Source organism: Terrapene carolina, unplaced genomic scaffold (genome assembly GCF_002925995.2).
Source record: "Terrapene carolina triunguis isolate 2854851 unplaced genomic scaffold, T_m_triunguis-2.0 Scaffold89, whole genome shotgun sequence".
NCBI lineage: Eukaryota > Metazoa > Chordata > Testudines > Emydidae > Terrapene > Terrapene triunguis.
This window is the reverse complement of record NW_020664440.1, coordinates 2,802,816-2,815,074: the sequence shown is the minus strand read 5'-3', so window position 1 is coordinate 2,815,074 and position 12,259 is coordinate 2,802,816. Positions and strand designations below refer to the sequence as shown.

General features: G+C 43.4%; 1 protein-coding gene across 5 annotated transcripts in view; it reads right to left on the bottom strand.

The window, feature by feature from the left end:
* PTPRG (protein tyrosine phosphatase receptor type G) overlaps nucleotides 1–12,259 on the bottom strand; it is a 592,097-nt gene that overhangs the window by 199,442 nt on the left and 380,396 nt on the right. For all 5 annotated transcript variants that reach the window (XM_026650229.2, XM_026650227.2, XM_026650225.2 and 2 more), the window contains exon 5: nucleotides 9,772–9,867. In XM_026650229.2, the coding sequence (XP_026506014.1) occupies nucleotides 9,772–9,867 (96 nt within the window). The remainder of the gene's footprint in view (nucleotides 1–9,771; nucleotides 9,868–12,259) is intronic.

Here is a 12,259-nt window from a genome sequence, read left to right as displayed (position 1 = left end):
CCAGCGCAGCCGGAGCCCGGGAGGGGAAGCGCCCGGCTGGGGGCGCAGGGTCTGGAGGTCTGGGGGCTGCCCGGAAAACTGTCAAGCCGGTAGCGCTCGGGCAGCTCGGCTCTTCAGCTACACAGAGAGACCCCCTCACCCTAACTGCCTTACCCCCTACCTGTACCCCGGCCGCCCCAAACCCTACACCCCCCACCCCCCAGACAGCCCCCCCGAACTCCCGACACATCCAACCCTCCCCCTGCTGTCTCTTGACTGCCCCCTCCAGAACCTCCCTGCCCCTTCTCCGACCCCCTGGCCCCCTTACCGTGCTGCTCAGAACAGCGTGTCGGACTCCACGCGCAGCCCGACACGCTGCCGCGCTCCCCCACGGAGCGCATAGCCCGGTTCCCGCCTTCGCAGAGTGCTGCAGAGCGGCACACTGGGCATGGGGAGGAGCTCCAGACTGCCGGAGGCCCGAACGTCCGGCGATCTGCGAATGCAGGGAGGGAGGGAGGGAGGGAGTGATCTCAGCTGCAGGGGAGAGGAGGGGGAAGCGGAGGAGGGGCTCTCTCTGGCTGCCGGAGCCCCATGCAAGTGGCACCATCCGGCCGGCTGCCCTGTCAGCCGCGTGCACTCTGCATGGGGGGGAAGTCCGGACATTTACAAATTCCCCCCGGACGCTATTTTTAACTGAGAAAAGCCGGACATGTCCGGGGGAATCCGGGGGAATGGTAACCCTACATCAGGTGGTCGAGGGACATCTACGTAGAACACATCACTGGACATCGGCAATACCAGGAGGGATGAGTTGGAGTGCCGATGAGAAGCACAGTAAGGAAAGTAACTGAAATACTTTCCTCATGGATTGGATTGTCTAAATGGACAATCTACCCTAAATGCTCAATTACTGATGGACAATCTTCACTCATTGCTATATTTTGCTTTCCACAACCAAATCTCTGTACAACTTTTCATGAGTGATGTACCCAAATACTTGGATGTGAACATCTAAACTACATTCTTAAATCTAGTCACCTACATTTGGGCTATTGCTGATTAGGTACTGTATGTATCATATGACTCTTAAAAACAAACTTTGTATTTCTGGATAATCTAAGCACTATACCCAAATGTAGACACACTTTTCTCAACCTATGTATTATATAATTTTTTAACATTAGCTTTAATAAAATTTTAAATCTGAAAGCTTGTCTCTCTCTCCAACAGAAGCTGGTCCAATAAAAGATACTGCCTCACCCACCTTGTCTTTCTAATATCCTGGGACCAACATAGCCACAGCAACACTGCGTGCCATCCAGATTGGCAGTCCCAGCAGAGAGACCAGTGATTTTAACCACATCAATGGAACCTTGAGACACCTCTCAGCTTGTCACATGTGAGGAGCATTGGCAGAGCCATGGAAGGAAGTACACCTCTACTTCGATATAATGCTGTCCTCGGGAGCCAAAAAATCTTACCGCGTTATAGGTGAAACCGCGTTATATTGAACTTGCTTTGATCCACCGGAGTGCGCAGCCCCCCCCCCATCCCCCGGAGCACTGCTTTACCATGTTATATCCGGTCGCGGTATATCGAGGTAGCGGTGAATTCACAGCCACTACACGTGCCCTGCCTGTTCTATAGATAAATGGAATCTAGCATCTTTTACTAGCAGTGAATTCACTTTGAAATCGTTACAGGGTTATATGCTGAATGACTCAAATAGCAAGGTAAAAGGGACATCCAGTACATAATGGTTTTAAAACATACCTTCCCCTTCCTCCCCAACCAGTTCTAGGCTTATAATCACCATTGCATTGCAATAAACACCATTAGTGTTGCTATCTGATTAATTCAGCACATAACCCTACAATAAGCTCATTAATAACAAGTACTCACAGGCCACCTTTCAGAGATGATTTAAAACAGAAGCACAGAATAGTCCTGCTGCGGTCAGGACAGGCCCCTATTGTCCACACCCCTAGAGTGCAGATGGTAGCAGCCCCGCCAGCAGCCCCTCTTTCTGCACTGTTAAAGAGACAAGTGGAGCCAGTGCAAATGACTGGGTTGAGAACACATCTGTACTCAGACAGGAGAACTGTGAGTGAGCTCTCAACTTCCATCGAGGAGTCGCCATGCCAACAGCTAAGGACGGCGGGGCCTACTGTTACAGCTGGTCAGGAAGTGGTTTTCGGCCCTGTGAGAAACTTTCAAACAAAGTGAAAAACTTTTCCTTTTCATCTAAATTTTTCTTCATAAGATTTTGAGTTTTCACCCAAAAGGTGAAAGCCCCCCCCCAAAAGAATTTTTTTTTCCAACTCAAGCCCAAAACTTTTCTCAGTTTTCAGCTAAAAACCTTCAGTTGATTGTTTTTGATTTTTCAATGAAACCCCAAAGAGATACTTGGAATATAGACATTTCCTGCAGAAGTTTTCATTTTGATGAAAAAGCCCTTTCAACTGAAAAAACATTTCAAGTGAAAATTTTGACCAGGTGTACATACCACAGCCCTGGCAGATGAGAGAAGCAGTTCGCCACCCACCTCATTCTGCTGGGAGAGCTACTGAAGAGCTCTTTAAAATAATCAGAATGTACAGGTGACCAGTTTCTGAAGCCATCTACCTCCCTTCTTGGTGGGCCAACTGCTGGGATTCATAGCCCCACTGGGGGTCAGGGAAGAGACAATAAGGTCCAGCCTAGGATGGTCTGATCTGAGTTCTCCTCACACCTGAGTATCCTGTGAGAGAGCGATCATCTTTTATTCCTGGCTAAACTGGCACTGCTAACCGAAAGTGTGTGGGTAGGTTTAGCTCCAGATATCATGGGATGGTACAATACCTGAGCACTTATAAACCTTCAGGTTAGGCCAAACACGGACATTCAAAGAGCACATCAAGAAGCTGAAAAAGAAAGTGAACGCCCGCCAGGAATTGTGTATGCCAAAAACTGGCCATCACAAAATGGGGCACTGACCCCAAAACACTCCGAGCAACCTGTCTTGCCCTGTGTTACTCAGCCACGGAGAGCCGTGTCCCTGTCATGCTCGAGCCATGCACACAAAAACGATACTGAACTTAATCCTGCAGCCTCATCGCAGGGACTTTGAAACCATCTCTCACACTGTTGCTATACTGCCTCACGAGGACTGCACCTGCATCAGTGAGAAGGGATGCACTCAGTGAAAAGGAAAGACAAAAACAGGTGCATGATCCAAGACATTCACAGCATGGACACGGTCCTTGATGAGCTGAGCCAAATCTACTGTTGTTTGTATGCAAGTACTTACCATATTTTCCCTTATAGATACAGTATTTTTCTTGAATGCTGCTTAAAGTGAGGTTATGGTCAGGACAGCAATTGTGTACAATGGCACCTTTTCCCTCACTGTATCTGCTCCGATGTCTTCAGCATCTTGCTATACATATGTGAGACATGGATGCTAAGAAATCAGGACATTCAGAGCAGGGTGGATTTGATTTAAATCAAATTGATTTAAATCAAATTGATTTAAATGACTTAAATCATGATTTAAATCACTAGTCAGGAAGACTCGATTTAATCATGGATTTCTACATAAAAGTGCATTCTTGTTGGTCATTATAACCTTAATACATATTCTTCACAACTCAGAGATAGATGAGATAGAGGAGACCCAAACTGGGTCTCTTTTATGGCCTGTTGCCATTATAGGTTTTCCCGTCTAGTGAGAGAATGGTATGGTAGATCTCAAATCAATGAAGGCTACGCTCAGAAAGACCTCAAGACTTCCGGAATATGCTGCTCAAACAGTTTCACTTTTGTTTTTACTGCCTGTTCCTCCCTTCTCACATTTATCTCCAGACTTCTTCTCCTTGTCCAGGTCTATTCCGCCCCCAACAATCTTCTATTCATTGAACTTTTTGAAACTTTGCACTTTTAGAGAGAGGTAAGGGATTGACTCTGTGTACACAAATTTGCAGAGGGACAACAGGGTTGAGGTCTGTTATTTCTCACCTCTATATATTTATTTATTTATTTTAAAACATTTTTTTGCTGTTAACAAGCATGTTATCTCTGGAGACCCAAATCCACAGTTTGAGAACTGCAAAACTAAGTAGCTCTGATGGTATCTTCTAGACTGAGCACTGAGTTCCATTGGGTAGATAGAAAGGTGACCTAAATAATCTATACAGAAGCCCCTGGAATCCCATAAAATTGGGTCCCTAATCCATGAACTCATTTTCAAAACTTTTCTTAAACATTACATGAATATATTGTCTCATACTATAGAATTAGAATTTATAATCCCTATTCCATGATGAGATATCTTTGAGCTATAATGTATCTTAATTCAAACTATCTTTAGATAGGTTTTTTCCTCAAAAAGCATTTTATCAAAAAAGTCTGATTTAAATAAAAAAAAATCCAATTAAAAAAAATTTTTTTTTTAAATCATTGATTTTTATCCACCCTGATTCAGAGGCTTTCTGCCTTCAATTTGAAATGCTACAGGCAATTGATGCGCATTAGCTCTACCTCCTATATGACTAACGAGGAGGTAACTGCCCAAATGTACCACAAAAGTGGAGAGATACCTGATATTATCAAGACAATCAGACAAAGCAAACTTGAGTTTGTCAGACATGGGAGCAGAGGAAGATTGCCAAAGCAAGTTTTGCAGGGACTGGTGCCAGGGGCAGGGGGCACCTGCCATGAATGTGACAATGAGACTGACTGGCTGGGATGCAGTATGGGGCACGTCTCAAGGCTCTGTGAAGACAGCGAATCGTGGAGGGAGATTGCTGGCCAATTCTGCCCATGTGTTTTGTTTACTGTGCACTGTGATGACATTTTTGGTGCTTTGCACTATGAGAGAATATATGTATGTCTGTGTCTGCTCCCTATGCATCCAAGGAGATTAATCTGCTAATTTTTAATGACAAAAGTGAGTTTTGACTTCTGTTAGGAGCACAGAGCCAACTCATCTGTGGGAGAGTAAGCTGGATTCTTTCCTGCCTTGTGCATCTCCAACAAGCTGCCAGGGTGAAATTTGATCAAGGCTGATCAGGGCTTAAGTCAGACTTAAATTGCACACAGGCCTCATGCTGGCCCTCTGCATGGGGGGGGGGATTTCAAATCAAATGCACAATATTGGCTTTCAGATCCCAGTTTGAGATCGCAGTCTGGCAGTCAGAAAAAACATTGCTTTACTTGCAAACTGAGAACATCTGATATGGAGTCCTTGAGAAACAATCAACATGGAACTCCCCATGGTATTATTTTCAGAGAATCATTTTTCAGGAGTATAACCACACTCAAAAACAAACTCAGATTAACACCTCTGAATGCATGCTGCTTGCACCTGCAAGAATTTCTCATTCAACTTAACCTTGTAATTTTATTCACTCATGAGGTCAACTACCCTGACAACATTTAAAATAATAATAATAATAATAATCATAAGGCTTGAGATAAAGTCTCTGAAAGCAATGAGAAAAATACAGACTTCATCAGCACTCATTACAACCAAGTTCTAATTGCTTCAATTTAGTCAAGTTCGGATCCAATGTACTATACTTGGAAAGTGCCCTTGAAACCTAATGAATTCAATAAGGAAAATTCTTATATGATCTAAGTTAAATTATTAAAAAGGAAGAAAAGAAGGGTTCTTAATTATTTAATGTTTCACCAATAATTATATAGCTCAGTATAATATTCACTTACTGGGGAACCTGAATTTAGAAGGAACATTTGTGAATATCAGTCAAGCACAAAACACCTGCCAGACCATAAATTCAGTGTGGTACACACACAAATCCAGTCTAACACTGCATTAAAACCTTAGGAATAATTCAAGCCTTCATTTAATGGCAAACCCTAGCAAATCCATTACACGATACAATATTTATGTAGAAAAATAGGCACTATTTAATTTTCTTTTTGTATTTAAAAAACAAGCTTTGTCCCATAATTAATCCGACACTTAGAAACATATTCCTAGGTGGTGAAGAGAGAGAAGGCTCTATTTACTCGACAAAAACCAAGCGTCTAAAGGATTGGAAACAATGAGTCTAATATTGGACAGGCAAGTAGTATTACCCAAAAAGCAGACAGTGACATCCCGGAATTTTCTGGGCGGAAGTTAGAAAACCATTCTTCAAGGTGACTACTTGCAAATAGTTATTTACAACTGTGGTTCTCAAAGCCGGTTCGCCGTTTGTTCAGGGAAAGCCCTTGGCGGGCCGGGCCGGTTTGTTAACCTGCTGCGTCCGCAGGTTCAGCCGATCACGGCTCCCACTAGCCGCGGTTCGCCACTCCAGGCCAATGGGGGCGGCGGGAAGCAGCGCGGGCCGAGGGACGTGCTGGCCGCCCTTCCCACAGCCTCCATTGGCCTGGAGCGGTGAACCGCAGCCAGTGGGAGCCGCGATTGGCTGAACCTGCGGAAGTGGCAGGTAAACTAACCGGCCCGGCCTGCCAGGGGCTTTCCCTGAACAAGCGGCGGACCGGCTTTGAGGACCACTGATTTAAAACATCAGGATCAGTAAGGTTATTTGCATAATACCCCAAAGAGTGACGTTAAGACAGTGGCTCTCAAACTTTTTTACTGCTGACCCCTTTCACATAGCAAGTCTCTGAATGCGACCCCCATTATAAATTACAAACACTTTTTTATATATTTAACACCATTATAAATGCTGCAGGGAAAGTGGGGTTTGGTGTGGAGGTTGACAGCTCGCGACCCCCCCCATGTAATAACCTCGTGACCCCCGAGGGGTCCCGACCCCCAGTTTGAGAACCCCTGTGTTAAGAGAAGTATTCAGCACCTAGTAGTAGTAGAGAGGGAAACCTTCTCTTCTTTTTTTTTTTTTTCTAAGTATGGATTCACTAGCTCCGACTCTGCGATATGCCCCAGCATGCAATATGCAGCTAGATTACAACCACAATGGAAGCCCACTGGAGCAAAGAAGCCTTCAGAGAGTCAGGGGTGTTTCATATTTAGATATGCATCATGGTTTGCAAAGGTTAATAACTATTTACTCTCCTTGGGGATATCAATTTTAATTTTACAGCTGTTTATTTTGTCTTAAGTCAGATTGCAAAGGTCATCTGAAGCTTTTTCTTTCTATTCAGAACCACTGAAATACAGAAGTTCCATATTTAATCATTTCCCTATCCCCTAACCCTCCAATCCTGCAAAGACTTACGCATGTGCCTATGTGACCCACTGGTCAGCATGTGTCATGCATCCCTGATCCATAGAGCACACAAGTCTGGTCCAGCTGACAACCATGTACTATGGCTCTTTAACTCAAGACACATGCTTTCAGCTCTAGAGACTCCCCAGTTCAACCCCGGGTGTTGGCCAAGATTGCAGCTGTCCTGCTTAACCTTGAAGTCAATGGGGCTACTCCAGCTGTGCCGAATTCAGCACAACTTTAAATCTTTGCAGGATCAGGGCCCAGATAGCTAGACATTTGCACAGGTGACTTGTCATCCTTTCGTACAGCTACCCTGAAGATAGTCTTCAAACCGATCCAAAAAGTGAATCATTAACACATAACTGATTTAGCATTCAAACTTGGAGGCAGAAAAATTAGGAGAAAAAAAATTTCTTTGCAGCTACGAGGCAGGCCTGTCATCAGGTCAGTGTGCCCCAGATTTAGCTTAGTCCCCTTCTTTGGAAATGATCAGAGATCTGGGAGAGTGTTCATCAGATTTCGTGGCTCCTGCACCACAGAAACCCAGCTGCATCATCATACAGATGTCACATCATTAAAGCCTTGCAGGGCTAGGAATTTGAAAAATGTGGATTCCCTGCTTCCCCCAAGGAGCCACAGCACTCAACCAGGCTCAAGATCCCTTAAAATCAGGATGTTTTACAATACTAAAGCACTTTCTTACATTATTTTTAGCGGGTTTTATGGCTCCCTCTGAGCCCTGTAAAGTGGAACACACAGTAACTAAGGCACCTGGTTTTGCAGGTGGAGGAATACAAAAAATAATCACAGTGAATTTTTAGAGACATCTGAAAAAAGTTTCTCTCTCTCTCTCTTCCCCCTGACCACTTCCTGGGCCTTTTCCACTTCTTGGGTAATGGGCAAAGGAGCCTTCGGGGCTCTGCTCAGCCCATCCTCATCCACCAGTTAGACACAGCTCTTCCTAATCAGGGCTACTCTAGAGCAGCAGTTCTCAAACTTTAGTAGCCGAGAACCCCCCATTTTGATTTAACATTTTGCCGTGGACCCCCAAGCCTTCCTCTGCTCAGCCCCAGGTCCCACCCCCACTCTACCCCTCCTCTCAAGGCCCCATCCCCCGCTCCAACCCTGTCACTCCTCTTTCCCCATGCATAGTTTCAGTGACGTTAACCCAATGGAGTATGACCAGCTGAGAATCTGCCCTCTCCTCTTTCACATGGAATCTGGTCAAAATCAAAGAAAAGGAGAAGATAAGCTATATTCACTTTGGACAGCGAAGTCAGGTCTGCCCATCTAACATAAAGAAGACGACACACGTTTACCCATGTGTCCATATTCCTTTCAATGGAACAGAATCGCCTCTTCTTGCAATCACACGTCATATGTTTTAATTCAGCTTCACAAAAGTAATAAAAAGCTCAACCTACTCTTCAGGACAAACCCTCTACTTTCCCAAAGGTGTGCGATGCCTCTGAAACTCATTAGAGAAACAGGATGTACCAGGAGCTTTGTTGTTCTTCTGAAAAAGGAACACTGTGTAACCCACATACCTTCTGGGGGTGGTGGTCTGTCCCCTCTAGTGGCACCGAGACCACTTAGAGAGAGAAAAACTAATGAGTCTGCTCTACATCCTTAGCTAAAAGCCAGTTCGCTTTTAGTTCATACAGTAGAGGCTCATACACTAAATTCCAGAGGTCCCAGGTTCGATCCCACCTGCCGACAACCGGGGTCTGTCGGTGTTACAATTGCACCTGGCACTGGCCACTGTTGGAAGACAGGATACTGGGCTGGAGAGACCATTGGTCTGACCCAGTTTGGCCATTCTTATGTGCTTATCTTTAGTTGTTTCACATTGTTCATTCGATACTACTCTGTGACCGCCCAGTGATGTAAAGTTGCCTCAACACACTCGCCTCAATTTATTCTCCAGTTAGAAAAGTAAAACCTCTTTTCTGCTGTAACGTGACAAAAAAGGCCGACACTGCTGAACACCACCCCAATTTGACTTGACCTGCCAGCCATCATATGCAGCAGTCTCCATAAAGGACTGCAGGGCTCAAGTGTGCCAAACCAACGAATGAACGAACTGAACATTCATACTCTTGAAAATACATTTGCAAAAAAGAAATGCATAAATTCACACAGTTGGAAACGTGGTCTGCCCAAGAACTTGTTACCACGGCAATTCAGAATCAGAGACTACTACAGAAAAATTGACTGAAGTTATTGATTAAGCTGCTGGCAAATTATGTCTGAGTTTAAAATTTTCTACAAACAGAAGCACTTTTATATAAGTCTGTTAACATTCTGAGAACCTGAGCACCATGCTTCAGCAGCAAAATAAGTTCCATGATAAATGTGCTCTCCAGTCTGTGCACGAGTCAAGTAGCTATAAAATCAGAATAATTCATGCAAAAATTTTCATTATGTTTCTAAACATACTTATTTACATTTTAAATCACACATTAGACAATATGAAATATCTTTCATTTAGACAGGTGTGACCGAGAAAACAGATCCATCCATTAAACAAGAAACAATTCAATGAATAAAATGAATAAAAAAGAGGTGGCGAACTCTTTGGTTTTAGTACTTTAGCCACTGTATAACTTACTTGAAAAAACACAGCCATGGCTCCTATTATCCGGTTTTCTAAAATTGCTGCTCCAAAACTGTCAAAGTCATCAGGATTGTAGAAGTAAATCTGCATCTGTAAAAATTAACACAATCAAATAAATTGTCTATTCCTGTAACGTTTAACTGAGGCGACATACAGTGCTGCCCTTCAATCAGATGTTACAAATCCAAGATAAAAAATATTACACAGCAGTATTCCTTTAACTAGCATTTTGATTAACGGCATGGCTGCTTTACTAGGACAGTAACCAGGGACCAGATTCAATGCAATGAATTTTAATAACAAACCAATGGATAAACAGTGCAGCCGGCCTGTTTAGATGGCATACCCATTTTCTGCCAGCATGTTCACATTTCTTTATTCATCACAGGCTTTTCTCCAGTTCTATTACAGCTGCTAAACAAGTTTATCTTGAAAATCGTTAAGGTTTTTTTTTTTTTTTTTTTACAAGCAGCATTTCAATGTGGAGCGTTACTTTTTTATTTCTAAAGCAATTCATGAGATTAAAAAAAGAGTATCGGTATCAATGCATTTTTGTGAGCCTCTGATAATCAGAGCTGTCAGTATGACAGTGCCATACTTTTCCCTGACTTCAGTTAAACATCAACCAATTTTGCCTCAAGAGCTCCAGTGAATTAGGACTGAACAGCACCTTCACACCTACTCATGCACATTGACTAGCATCAGCACATTGATTACAGTGTGTTCCAGTGGCAAGAGCACTGGATGAGGATCAAGAGACCGAGGTTCTATTCCCAACTCTGCCACTGGCCTGCTGGGTGACCTTGGGCAAGTCTCTTCACTGTTTCCTTTGCCCGTATTTGCTATTTAGATTGTAAGCACTTCAAAGCAGAGACTGTTTCTTACTATGCATCTGTACAGGGCACAATTCCGTCAGTTCCTAATCCCAAGGGCCTACGGCAACACGGGTACTGTACGTGCTGGTTCTGACAACGTTTCTACCCTTCCCTGCTCTCCGATGGCTCTGACAGACGGCTTGTGCTCTTCTGAGATCACGCTGTGGAACAAATCCTATCATCGCTTCTGCATACGTACCAGCGCTCTCTCCTGCTTTCTGCAGCTTTGCGCATGGCAGGGCATCATGCTGCCTCAACAGGCAGGTTTCCGCTACAACCACATCAAAGGCACATTTAGCCTCCTCAAAGTGAAAAATAAATCTTAATTATCTTCCTGGGATAGTTACCAGACATGTTTAGTGATTCCCAGGGTTCTGGCAGCATACACTGCTTCTAAAGGTGTGAAACTACGGCAGCACCTGCACACCTAATGAAGCATTATCATAGAGAGAAAAGAAGAAGCCCAGATGAAGATCAGTCTCTAACAGTGGAAATGAAGAAAGAAAACTACTTTGCAAATGGTTCACAACAATTGTAAAAATCCACTGGAAAATACCCTCGCCTGGGAGTGACGGAAGGTGATCCCGCCCCCATACCAGTGTATTTACAGAGCTCAGAGATTCTGGCAGTGTCTTACAAATGTAGTGCCTCCAGGCTTGGCCAGCTTTTGACTTGAACAAACAGACTGAGAAACATCCATTCATTGATGTTGAAATTAAAAACAATTCATTTTAGGTTGAATTGCTTAGGGTTCATTTTAACTTATACAGACAGAAGCTCACTAGATGATGGTAAATTACATTTTACTTCCCCTTAAAACAAACAGACTACAATTGGGTATTCCTCACATAAAATATTTTAATATATGGCCCTCGTCGGAGTTTATGAAGGAAAGTATTGTTCAGCGAGTTCAGTTATATGCCAAAATCATTACAGACCATCTTTGCTCATAATATTTTAAGGAAATTAACTTTTATAATAGACTTTTGGATAATAGTGCATTTGGTGAAATGGTCGAGTTGAGATCCTCCATCTCAGCACTGCAATTGCGGAGTCTAATCAACAGTATGTACCTGCCCTGATTACCACGTGTTGAAACATTTTCATGGAGCTCCCCTGATGTCTTTCCACAGAGGGTGGTGTTCTTACCTGTATCAGTCAAATCAAGGGGAACTGTACTGTATGAAAAAGTATTTCCATTTGTCACACATTAACATGCCTACATGATCATATGGCTGGAAGGAATTTAGGAGTAGAGTCTTCCAGGAAATGCCGTAATTTACATGTGCATGCATCACACAAAAGTAGTGTTAAGAGGAAGATAACATTGCCATGGTTAAGTACTCAAAATTCCACAGTTAAGACTACACGTGAAACTTTTGTGCATTGGTATTATGACACAGTTTGACCATGGGATCACATACTACTTCCTCCCATAATACGATATACTTTTTTCTGCAACTTCAGATACATGTACATTATTTTATACTTAATATGTGTTCCATTATCAGAATGGTCTCGTATAATATTATTATGTAGGGTTACCATATGTCCGGGTTTCCCCAGACATGTCTGGCTTTTGGGTCTTTAAATAGCCGTCCGGGGGG